The 13,679-nt window shown below is 40.1% G+C and overlaps 1 protein-coding gene across 1 annotated transcript in view; it reads left to right on the top strand.

Moving 5' to 3' along the window:
- Window positions 1–13,679, top strand: part of LOC124620004 (dynein beta chain, ciliary-like) — a 588,564-nt gene that overhangs the window by 372,757 nt on the left and 202,128 nt on the right. The window contains exon 22 of the mRNA XM_047146668.1: window positions 10,275–10,485. Within this exon, the coding sequence (XP_047002624.1) occupies window positions 10,275–10,485 (211 nt within the window). The remainder of the gene's footprint in view (window positions 1–10,274; window positions 10,486–13,679) is intronic.

The raw sequence follows: 13,679 nt of genomic DNA, 5'->3' as shown, positions 1-13,679 counted from the left end.
TGTGCACGGTGGGTTTCAAGAATGTTAACCGATCAGAATAAAGAGGCAAGGAAAACAATAGCCTCCCAACACTTGCAGCGCTTCCGTTTGGAGGGAGATGAGTTTCTGAAAAAAATTGTGACCGGGGACGAAACATGGGTGCATTTTTTTTAACCCGAATCAAAGAGGCAGTCAATGGAGTGGCGTCACACAAGCTCGCCGAGGAAGAAAAAATTCAAAACTGTGCGATCGGCAGGGAAAGTTATGGCAACAGTTTTCTGGGATACAGAGGGTGTGATTCTGGTTGATTTTTTGGAGCAGGGATGCACAATAAATTCTGTTCAATACGTCACAACCCTCAACAAACTTAAAGCACGTCTTCAGCGAGTTCGCCCAACAAAAATCAATGGCAGATGTTCTTCTTTTGCATGACAATGCAAGACCACACACCAGTCGTCACATCTCTGACGAGATTGTCCAAATTGGATGGGAAGTTTTGCCTCATCCCCCATACAGCCCTGACGTGGCACCATCAGACTTCCATCTGTTCGGGCCACTAAAAGAAGCTCATCGTGGGATTCATTTTGAAGATGAGGAGGCCGTCAAAACATCCGTGCGTCAATGGCTTAGGAAGCAGAGCTGTGATTTTTACCGTGCTGGGATACATGCCCTTGTTCAAAGATGGACCAAAACTGTAGAGATGGGCGGAGATTACATTGAAAAATGACAAAATGATCCTCAATGTTGTGGTTTTCAACCTATGTAATTGCATTTAAATTTCCTGACAATTAAACGTAGAAAAAAAAATAGGAGGCATTACTTTTTGACTGACCCTCGTATGTCAAAAGTTATCACTGTGTAAAAAGCTTAGAGACAAAAAAGTTTTGTCTAGAGCAACATATAGAAGCATGTGCCTGTCAACTTAAACTGAAGGAGGGCACTTTTATAATTGTAACAGTATATAGGTCCCCTTCAGGAAACTTTCATTTATTCCTGGAAAACTTGGATGCAATGTTGTGCTATCTGTCAGATAGGGGAAAGCAAATTATTATTTGTGGGGACCTTAATGTTGATTCACTAAAAGAGGGTAATAAGAAGAATGACCTGGAAGTCTTGTTCAGTTCTTTCAATTTGATATCTGTCATTAATTTGCCTACTCGGGTAGTAAAAGACAGCAGCACATTGATAGACAACAATTTTATAGACCAAGATAAGTTTAAAAACATAAATTCTTATCCTGTTGAGAATGGCCTTTCTGATCATGGTGCTCAGCTAGTTACAGTATATGACATGGCTCCATCCAGTAATTCAAAACTACCCTCCAAAGTTGTGCATTCAATTAATGACTCAACAATTAGAAATTTGAGAGGAAATCTTCAGCAGTTAGACTGGGACGAGGTGTACGAGGAACCTCAGTTCATATGACATGACTCCATCCAGTAATTCAAAACTACCCTCCAAAGTTGTGCATTCAATTAATGACTCAACAATTAGAAATTTGAGAGAAAATCTTTAGCAGTTAGACTGGGATGAGATGTACAAGAAACCTCTGGTTTCGTATAACATCATATCCTGGGGTGACTCATCATTGAGTAAAAGAGTGTTCATTGCACAAAAGCATGTAATCAGAATGAGAATAGAGCTCATCCAAGATCATCCTGCAGAAACTTATTTAAAGAGCTAGAGATCTTCACTGTAGCTTCTCAATATATTTATTCACTTATGAAATTCGTTATTAACAATCCGAATGAATTCAAAAGTAATAGCAGTGTACATGGCTACAACACAAGGAGAAAGGATGATCTTTACTACTCAAGGTTAAATCCAACTTTGGCACAGAAGGGGGTAAATTATGCTGCTACAAAAGTCTTTGGTCACTTACCTAATAGCATCAAAAGTCTGACAGATAGCCATATAGCATTTAAAAGGAAATTAAAAGAGTTTCTTAATGGCAACTCCTTCTACTCATTAGTTGAATTTTTGGATATGGTAAGTGGGTAATTTCCCCAACCCCCCCCCCCCCCAATCCCCACCCCCCACCCAAAAAAAAAAACTTATAAATATTAAGTGTCATGTAATATTTTATGTAACGTAATATCTTGTATAGACACCTTTTATTAACCTGACACGTTCCACATCATTACGAAGTGTCGTATTCGTGATCTATGGAACAAGTACCAATCTAATCTGACCAAAATATTTCACTCCATAAAGTATCTATCAGGAGTGAGAAATAGTAGGCTACTTCCCTATGATTGCGCATTTTGTTGATGTAGCTGGCACAAAGCAGGGAGCTCTACAGGGAGGATGGTTGTGAATTTGACCACATGGCATTTCATCAAAGAATCTTCATTGCAGTTTTGGAGTCAAACTGCCATGATGCTGTGCAAAGCAGGAGGCCATCTAAAACTGCGAAACATGATTCTATATATGGCAAGCTTAAACATTATGTCACAGACTTGCGCTAGATACTGTTTCAAGAAAGAAGAAATGACTTCATTGTTGCTAGTGCCAGAAAAAATCTGCGACACAGTGCATCAAATGTAGCATACCACTTCATGTTTATTTTTCCATATTGTTCCATACAAAACACTAAAATAGTACTAATTTGATGCTTAAATAGTGGCATTGTGTTAAATGCATGCATACATCACTGAAGTCCTTCCAGAAGGATGGGGTATTTTTCAAAATCTGTGGAGATAAAAGGTGTAAAAATATTATAAACATGTAATTTGTATTATAATTAAGTTATTGATGAAAGTTTTCATTAAAATGCAAACGAAAAATAATTCAGCCTTATCTGGGCTAATAAAGTTCAACAACAGATTATTTTTGACTGTTTTGTATCTCATAACTGTGTAAAGTACTTTATGAAACTGTTTATTATAAACATTAATATTGGTCAACTTCTCAGGTTTTCTTCTCTGTTTTACAATTATAAAATGAGAACAAAATGGCAGCATCTTCTTGTGGTTGTATGCTGTTGGATACGTGTTTTGCTCTGACCGGCATGGCAATGGTTTGCTCGTCAACAAAATGTGTGAGGCCATATTGCTCTGATTCCCAGTTCTGCCGCATGAAATGTGAAAAGTATACACTTTGTAATAATTTCCCAAATTTTAATTGGTGAAAACTCATTAAATATGTTTTATAAATGAATATTTACCTTATGTTGATCAGACAGCAAAGACAGCAGGGTGTTCAGAAACTCTGTCACGCTGTAGCATATATTTCTTCCTTCAAACTCTAATTTGCTGATCCAGCCCATGGATCAAGGAGTGATCCTTCCTTGTAAGTGTCTTTGTAGACATAAAACTTCGTGAATGCATGATTTTCTTCTATGCTGAAGATGTTTGTTGAAGACAATATAGTCAAACAGGCTCTAATGAAATTTAAAGCTAAAAATTTTGAGAGTTCCATTTCAACTAGGACAGCATCTGGAACAAAGCTGTAACTACAACCTTCTAAACAACGGAATAATATTTTGTGCAACATAGTGATCTTGCAAGGGATTGGTGTGACATCAACTAGAAAGGTTGTAAGTCACATGACATTTATTTATATATTGGGTGGTTATAATTAAACTTCCCCCTATTTAACATGTTATAACACAGAAACTAATTACCATACGAATACCAAACTTAGTAGCATTGATGTCCAGAGTATGGGGTGCATGATTTCAATGCGTCACAGCACTACCATTCAGTTCCAACTATAGCCAACAGGTGCCATGATCGGTCATTGTGATCCATAGTCTCACGCACAGGACCAGTCACAGTGCACTTATTGATGTGTCAACATGAGCTTAGACAAAAGGATCAGGGCATAATTGGTGAAGCTCTATTATGAAAACAATGGTAATGCTACAACTGCACTTTGAGAAATTGCCAGCTGAAAGGATTACGGAAGAGTCTTCTTTGTCCACCTGCTGTGCAGAGTGTGATGAAGTAGTTCAAATCAAATGGAGAACTGGGCATCACTCTGAAAAAAGGCTGATGACCAGTTGCACCACAGGTGGTTGATGAAATCGCTGTTGCTATGGCAGACAATGCTATGCACAATTCCCGATCATCAGGCAGTGCACATGCTGCGTCATGACAGTTGAACATCCCATGATCCACTGTACTGAAGGTACTTTGAACCATTCGCAAGTGGTATCCATACAAGATCCATATCATACAGCAGCTTGCACCACAGGATGCACAACAACATGACTTTGTTCTCCACTTTCTCGCAAGGGTTGAAGTTGGTGAGGACTGGCACTGGACCATCCTATGGATTTCTAAAGCTCATTTTTCTGTGATGGGTGAACCGGATACACAGAACTGCCAAGTGTGGGGATCTTCACCCCCAGTCACTGTGCATGAAATTCCTCTGTACGGTGAACTTGTCACCATATGGTGTGGTGCTCGACGACCATACCTGCATTACAGGAGAGAGACACTCAACAGTTTTCATGCAAGATCTGGCCCCACCACACATTGCTCGTGAAGTTCAAATGCTTCTCTGAAACAAGTTTACAAATGATCGAATTATCAGCTTGGCAGGCATGATCACCTGATCTCACTCCTTGTGATTGCTGGTTGTGGGGCTACCTGAAGGACAGCGTTTACCAGGGGAAAATTCACACATGTGCTGATCTGAAGCACAGCATATCAAGGGAGGTAGCAAGCATACCTATGGGCATGCTTCATTCTGCTGTACAGAATGCAATCCTGTGCTTTCAGAGTCTTCTGGACACTGATGGGTGCCATATTAAGCCCCTTTTGTAGCAGTAATTGTACAGGTGTGTAATGGTATGTTGTACTGTAGTAGCACATTAAAACTGTTTCAGTTGAACTGATCCTGCATTATTTCTCTTCCTCATGTCCTTGACATTAATGGTACCGCATTTGGTACTCATACGGTAATTAGTTTCCATGTTATAACATGTTAAATAGGGAAAGTTTAATTATAACCACCCAGTATTTATTGTGTTCAACAAAGAAACAGAGTTTGGTCTGGAAGGAAAAGAAGATTCAGATTTCAGTGTGAATTTCAAGCTACAATGATGGAGGATGTCTGGAACAGGCTAGATAAAGATGAGGAAGACCTTCATAACTGAATCTTGAGAGAGGATGAAATAGTGGACTAGGCACAAGGAGTTTCCAGGAAGTCATTGATGACAATGAATGTAAAGGTAATAAATAATAAATAGACCAATGTTTCAATTGCCAAATATAGTGAAACATTTGGATGGACCCATCTAACATCAGGCCAGAGTCTTGTCAAAAAATAAGTTCCATGACAGTGAACATAAAGGTAATAAATAGACAAATGTTTAAATTGCCAAATATAGTGAAAATTTTGTATGCACTCAGTTTTATTGACATCAAACTGGAGCCTCATTCAGAAACAACTTTTTCCATATGCTGGGAATTTTGACAGATTTTCAGCAGCAACTGAAAAGGCTCAGTAACCACTTTTAGGCAGTTTCAGACAGATTTTTAATTATTTGATTTCTCCTGTCATCAAATCTGGTAGCTTTTCCTGCTTTCAAATTGCTGAAGTCCTCTTTTGGTTCTTCCATTGAAAAATCTACATCCAATACATTACTCTTCTTTGCCTTCAGTCTAGGCCTAGCTGCTTTATTTATTTTTGGTCAAATTTGCCATTTAATAAAAGCTGGCTGGGTATTTAATTAGTTGTTACATTTACGTGGTCTACTACTGCACATCATGTCCATGCCTTCAACAGTCTTCAACCGTACCTGCTGTCTGGTCACTTAAAGCTGGTAGTAGTTCCTCTTGCTCCCCAGATTTAATTGTTTCTTTGGCAAGGGGATTATTATTGTAGAGATCACAAGGCCTTTCATATACAACTTTGTTTTGTTCTGTAAAACCAGGTATATACTCTGCCCTGCATCCTCTTGAGATTGTCATAACAGAGGCTTCCTTAATAGTAATGCTCTGGCTTCAGTTCAGTCAGTGTTAGTAATTCGTCAAGTTTATTTCTGAAATCCACCTACTTTGCTCTTTTGAAGTTAAATCTTCTTCTCAGTGGTATTTCTACAGACTGGACAGCAGGTTTTATTTCCAGTTTAATTGGTCTGTGTTGTGATCTCAGAATAGGATTCAGAGTTTGTTTGTGACATAAGGTATTGAGATCTTTGCTTATGAAAATCAGATCAGGATTGTAACTCTTTCTCTGCATTCTGCTATTAAAGGATGGTGGATGCTTGGGGTCATGGATAAGTTACATCTGGCTATTTTCTGCCCTTTGCTCAAGTAAGTCAAATGGTTCAAATGGCTCTGAGCACTATGGGACTGAACTTCTAAGGTCATCAGTCCCTTAGAACTACTTAAACCTAACTAACCTAAGGACATCACACACATCCATGTCCAAGGCAGGATTCGAACCTGCAACCGTAGCAGTCGCCCGGTTCCAGACTGTAGCGCCTAGAACCGCTCGGCCACTCAGGCCAGCCCAGGTAATTCACCATCTTAATTAGTTTCACTAGAGCCCACTGTGTACTGTGGCAATTAAAATCCCCTAAAACTACTGTGCACTCACATCTCTTGTATGTGATGGGTAAGGAATATTAATGCTAAAACGTTTGTCTGGGTGTCTGTCTATAGAGATTATTTTGGTGTTATCTAGTTCTACAACTATTAGTTCAATATTATTGTTCTGAATTGTATGACTTGTTAATAATTCTAAACTTTCTATTATAAAAATTGCACTTGCGTATTTTCCCTCTACTATCTTGTTTACTAGCCACATACCTACAATATTGGTCTTATTTTGAGAGGGGCCACTCTGTGGGTCTCTTGTAGACAAAGGATGTTGCAGCTATTAGTTCTGCAGATCTTGTGTACTAACTGAAATTCCTTCAAAGCTGAGGAAAATAATTTTCAGGGCAGTTCCTAAAAAGGGCCTACTCTCTGCTTGGCTACTTCACTTTTTCAGCATATTGATCCAATGGTAGCCTGTTTGGAAGCAGAATTTGCAAAATTACATCAGGCTGGTGTCAGACTCAATGGAGGTCAAATTGGGATGGCTTCTCCTGTGACCCTGTTGTTCTGATTTTAAGGTCTCATTGAGTCGCTTCAGTCATTTTCTGGTCATGTTCTTCAATATGTTTTCTTTCAAAAATGCCCAATACCTTTTCATTTGTTCTGATCATTTTTGTCGTCTGTAATTACCATTATTATTATCATCTGTTGTCTATTTTTGGTTTAAATCTTATTTTTGTGTTTTTCAAATAACGGAAAATCCAGGATGAAATAATGACAATATTATGAATAGGATACATTGCTAGTCACTGTATAGTGTAGATGTTGCGTAACAGACAGGCACAACAACAAGACTGCTGAACAAATAAGCTTTTGGCCCAGGGGCCTTCTTCTGCATTAGACAAAATACACACACACACATTCACACAAATACAGATCACACACACATGACCACTGTCTCTGGCTGCTGAGGCCAGATTGTGAGTAACAGCACATGATTGCAACAATCTGGATGATGGAGGTAAGGAGCAGAGAAGCAGGCTGGGGCAGTGAGGGGAAGGGATGGCCGGCTTCGGGTGGGGGATGGTAAAGTGCTGCTTGCAGGAGCATACAGCCTTGAGGTGAAAAGAGGGTAAGGCAGCTGGGTGCAGTCAGAAGGTTTGATGATGGGCAGGGAGGAGGGGGGGGGGGGGGGGGGTCAGTTAGTGGAAAAGTAGAGAAGTAAAAAGAATTGTGAATTGTGTTCTATTCATTTCATGACGTACATTTGCAATCCCTTTGGTTTGCGTACAGGACAGATGTCAAAAATTTAAACAGTTACAATGATTTTTACATTAATAAATAATAGCACTATAATAAATAGTAACACTATAAGGATATTTCTTAGAATGTGTAATTCATTGTATCCAGCTCAAATTTCCAGTTTGTCCTGCATGAATTCATCCACTGAGTAATAACACTTCAGTGTTGGTACCTCATATAGCTTTCTTTTAAGTGAACCTAAATTCACCTGCATCAACTTGTTCCCTTTTAGTTTATTACAAATTTTCATTCCCATGTATTGAGGTCCCTGGGCACACAGTCTGAGGCAGTGGGTGGGGAGCATAAAATTTTCTTTGTCTCTAGTATCATGTGAATGGACAAGACTGTGGGTGTGCTGGTGAAACGGGAGACTGTAAAGTGCTGGAGTGGAAACAGGTAAGGGTGAAGGTCAGTAATTAACAAAGTCTGAGGCCAGGAGGGTTACAGTAACATAGGATATATTACAGGTAAAGTTCCCACCCGCACAATTCAGAAAAGCTGGTGTTAGGAAGGATCGAGATTGCACATGCTGTGAAGCAGTCATTAAAATGAAGAACGTTGTGTTGGGAAGTGTGCCCAGCAACCATGTGATCCACCAGTTTCTTGGCTACAGTTTGTCAGTGGCGGTGGCCATTTGTGTTGACCATAGCTGTTTGGTTGCCTTTCCCACATAAAACACAGCACAATGGTTACAACTTAGCTTGTAGATCACATGAGTGGTTTCAAATGTAGCCTTGCCATTGATGGCACCTTTGTGATCTGGATCGAAGATGACAAGGACACCCTATCCACATTTCTCCAGAACCTTCTCCCACATTCACTTCACCTGGTCCTCCTCAACGCAACCAGCCACCTTACTCGATGTTGACTTCCACCTCAAAGAAAGCTTCATCAGTACTTCTGTCCATATCAAACCTAGCAACCACCAACAATACCTCACCTTTGACAGTTTCCACTCACTCCATACCAAGAAGTCTGTTCCATACTGCCCATCCACCTGTGGCCATCACACCTGTAGTGACAAGGAGTCCATCTCCAAAATGCCAGGAATCTCACTTGAAGCCTTCAGAGACTGTAATTACCTTCCCAACCTTGTACAGAAACAGATCACTCATACTTTCTCTCTCTGGTCTCCCACCTCTTCCCATTCTCCTCTTATCATGCCCTGTGTCCTACACACTATCCTTCCTATGGTTCCCACAGTGGCATTCCTTCACCCACCAAACCTATACAATATCCTCATTCATCCCTACACGGCGCCTGTTCTAAACCCTTGCTTCATGGCTCATATCCTTATAACAGACCTAGGTGCAAGACCTTTTCTATATGTCCTGCCACCACCACCTACTCCAGTCTGTCCCATCAAAGGCAGGGCCACCTGTGAAACCAGTCATTTGATCTACAAGCCACTGTGCTGCAGTCTACATGGGCATGACAACCAACAAACTGTCTGTCCACGTGAATGGCTGCTGACAAACTGTGGCCAGGAAATGTCTGGACCACTCCATTGCTGAGCTTGCCACCCAGCACAATGTTCTTTGTGTCAGTGACTGCTTCACAGCCTGTGCCATCTGGATCCTTCCCACCAACAACAGCTTTTCTGAATTGTGGAGATGGGAACTCTCCCTGCAATAAATCCCATGTTCCCATAACCCTCCTGGCCTCAACCCTTGTTAGTCACTGTCTTCCACCATTCCCTGTTTCCACTCCAGCACTACACAAGCTCCTGTTCCACCAACACACCCACAGCCTTTTTACTTCTCCAATTGTCCACTAACCGTCCCCTCCCCCTCCCTCCTCCACCCTGCCCACTGTCTAACCTCCTGACTGCACCCAGCTGCCCTACCCTCTCTTCACCTCGCCCCTGTATACTCCCAAAGCAGCACTTGACCATCCTTCACCCCTACCCTCCTGTCTCCCTCCCCTCCCTGCCCCAGCCTCCTCTTTACCCCCAACCACCCAGATTGCTTTTCCCATCATGTACTGTTGCTCGCAGTCTGACCTTGGCAGCCAGAGGCAGAAGTCATGTGTGTGTGTGTGTGTGTGTGTGTGTGTGTGTGTGTGTGCGTTGCATTTGTGTGAATGTGTGTGTATTTTATCCAATTCATAAGATGGCGTTCTTGCTAAAAGCTTACTTGTTTTGCAGTCTTTTTGTTGTGCCTATCTGCTACTCCACATCTCCATTTTGTTTTTCAGCTTCTTTAAATTTTCTGTTTGGGTTTGCTATTAGTCCAGGGTTTTATTCAGTTTTCTTAGTATTTTTTTAAAATTTTACTAACTACTCTATAATTTTTGAAAGATCCATACTTGGCATACAAGTTAATCATTTCTGCATTGTGATCTCTGTAACAGTCTATTTTTTTTTATTATTATCAATTCCAACAAGGCTGTGTTATTTTCAACAGAAATTAAATGACTAAATGAAATATGCGAGAAAAAGATTTTGTAAACAATATTTTTCATTGGGCTCTAATGTGTTATTGAATGATTTGATTCCAGATAGTACAGCTGCAGGAACTTCTAGAAGTAAGACACTCAGTCTTCATAGTTGGGAATGCTGGTACTGGCAAGACTATGGTATGGCGCACACTATTCAGGACATACCAAAATATGAAAAGGAAGCCGTTTTACAATGACTTAAACCCAAAAGCTGTCACTAATGATGAGCTCTTTGGGATAATAAACCCTGCCACCAGAGAATGGAAGGATGGTGAGGCCACTGTAGTTAATTTAATTTTCACAAAGTGTTAGCATGATAAGACATATCTGCAGTAAACATAGCTAAGCATTCATGCCAAGCAACAACAGTCATACTCTAGTCCAAGCATTGGCATTTGGTTGTAGTTAACCTGGAATTCTGGCCTCGGCTGAACCAGTAGTAGCTATATTAACATAATATACACTCTTTGATTAACCAGATGGATAAGTTTGTGATCAAATATTATTTTGGCATAGGTGATATACAATCCTCACATAAGGATGAGAAGTTCTTATCCTCAAGGTTTCTGTACCTGAATCTTCTTTTACTCATTGCCAGTGTTTCTCCAGATTGCAGTGACTATTCTGCTGCTACAGGCAATTAATCAAATTAAAGCCTGGCTCCATTATTCATTTTTCTTTCAGTATTTTGACTTATGATTCATCCATCTGCTGAACAAGGCAGCCAATAAAATCATGATACACTGGATGTGTCCCAAACTTTGCTATAAACTGAATCTTTTATGGTCTGCCATGCATCCTATGGTGGCTTGCAGAGTAAGTATGAAGATGTATTGTAGATTATTAGGTTTTCCAATGCCCTCATTTCCACAGAGACCTTGTTTATGCTGTCCCAAGCTTTATGGAACGTGTGCCAAAAAACTGGTCTGATCATATCTCATTTGGTGTGACAGTGCTCAGTAACAGGGATTTGCTTGGTTGGTTCTGTTGTGTAGGTCATTGGTATTTGGAATAGTCCCTTACCTGTACTGTCCTTGGACTCCCCATTCTGGCAAACCTGTAATGTCTCATAGCTTGTTGTTTCAGTGAAATAACTAAATACTTTTCGTAGGATTGTACGAAAGATGTACACAACACTACTGTTACAGTTGTGTGGCTCTTCCCACTTTTATTAGTACTGTGAATTCTACAATGGGCATGTCCAATTTTGCTTTTACATATCATATACCTAGGTACCTCTACACTTACATCTCCAAACATAATTCCGATAAAACAGTCTCAGTGAAATGATGCAGTAATCAATAAACACAGTGAAAACATGGCACAGTGGCAGTAGATCATAATAAGAATAGTGCATACGTTCTTGTTGTGTAGAAAGTCAACAACATGATTAAGATATTCAGTGCGTAAGTCACATGGACCAGTTACACTTCGTTGTTTCATGTTTGCTTTCTGAGTACAAACTTTACTCATGAGAACTGTGCAGTGGTGTTACATATGAGGGGAACACAAAAGTAATGAGAATTGCTAACTCCATGTTCTGCTTCCTGTTGGGGAAATCAGCAGCGGAAACTGCTGCAATGCTTTGAGCCAGGGAAGGGTTTAAGAGTGGTTTTCTCATTTTAAAAGCGATCAAATCTCAATTGAAGACAGAACGTGACCCCCAACATTTCTGACTTCCAGAATGGGTGAAAAGATTAAAAAAATCTGTGTTGCAATCATGTTTGATCATTGTAAATCATTTGATGAATTGGTGGAAATGATTGGAAATCCTGGAGTTGATTACAAAATTCTGACAGCCAGAGAACCAATCATTTATGAATGTGTTGGGCTGTCAAAACTTGATCTAGATTTTGACACAAAAGTCATCATGTGTAACAAATCATGATGTGGTGGATATGACCTAGACACCAAGATCAAAGCCAAGAAAGAAAAAAAATTATCCACATTATGGCAGCCAGGTTGTTGGCTTTTTCATCATGACAATGGCCCTGCACACACATTGAGTGTTACGTAGTTGTGGGCGAAAAACCAAATGACATCAGTTTCTCACCCATTCTATTCAGTAGACACTATGTGTGTGTGAGAGAGAGAGAGTGTGTGTTAGTTTTCAAGAAGGAAAAACCTGAAAGGGAAGAATTTTCAAGACAAATTAGTGGCGAAAAAATTTGCTGGGGTCACTAAACAGCCCAAGTTCAGACAAGTTTAAAAATTGTTTCCACCAATGGAAAGGTGTTGGGGCATGTGTATTATGCCTCATGGACACTGCTTTGAAGGTGTTTAAGTACTGAAAATGTTCCATAAAATACATGATTTTTTTTGTAAAACTGTTCTCATTATTTTTGGATCCTCCCTCAAATTTGTTAGTGTGCCCAGCACTGAGCTATATAGATGTTAAGTGGTTACTTACCAATCGCAGACTGGGGGTTTTGGGTGGGGTTCAAGTATTTAAAGACTGCTACCAAAATATTTGTTGATTTTGGAAACTGCATTATCATTTTAAAAATCGCTAGGTTAAATTTTGCTAATTTAGATGGACTATAAGGCAGTAGGTTAAATGATGATGGCATCCTCTTGGGTAAAATATTCCAGAGGTAAAATAGTCCCCCATTTGGATCTCTGGGTGGGGACTACTCACGAGGACATCGTTATCAAGAGAAAGAAAACTGGTGTTCTACGGATCGGAACATGGAATGTCAGATCCCTTAACTGGGTAGGTAGTTTAGAAAATTTAAGAAGGGAAATGGATAGGTTAAAGTTAGATAAAGTGGGAATTAGTGAAGGTCAGCGGCAGGAGGAACAAGACTTCTAGTCAAGTGAATACAGGTTTATAAATACAAAATTAAATGGGGGTAATGCAGGAGTAGGTTTAATAATGAATAAAAAAAATAGGAGTGTAGGTAAGCTAATACAAACAGCATAGTGAACGCATTATTGTTGCCAAGATCGACATGAAGCCCACACCTACCACAGTAGTTTCTATGCCAACTAGCTCCGCAGATGATGAAAAGATTGATGAAATGTACAAGGCGTGTTTTTTAAGTATCATTTTGCTACACCGCGGCCGCAGTGCTGCAGTCAGCGTACTGCGCAAGCGCACTGGGTACCTACATCTGTTGTCTATGCACTGATGCCATTACAGTCTGATTCTTCTGTGTTTACGTTGTGTACTGAGTGTTTAAGATTCCTCCGATAATCATGAGTCCAGCCAACTGTGAAGTACAGGCTGTTATAAGATTTCTTAGTGCTAAAGGCCTAAAAGCGATCGATATTCATCGTGAGATCTGTGCAGTTTACAGAGAAAACATTATGAGTGATGGAATGGTAGGAAAGTAGGTGATAGCATTTAAATGTAGCCGCACAAATGTGCATGATGAACAACAGAGTAGGCATCCTTCGGTCGTTAATGAAAGTTTGGTGCAGGAATGGACAGTAAGGTGAGAGGAAACAGACGCTTTACAATTT

Source organism: Schistocerca americana, chromosome 6 (genome assembly GCF_021461395.2).
Source record: "Schistocerca americana isolate TAMUIC-IGC-003095 chromosome 6, iqSchAmer2.1, whole genome shotgun sequence".
Lineage (NCBI taxonomy): Eukaryota > Metazoa > Arthropoda > Insecta > Orthoptera > Acrididae > Schistocerca > Schistocerca americana.
This window is presented reverse-complemented; position numbering and strand designations above follow the sequence as displayed.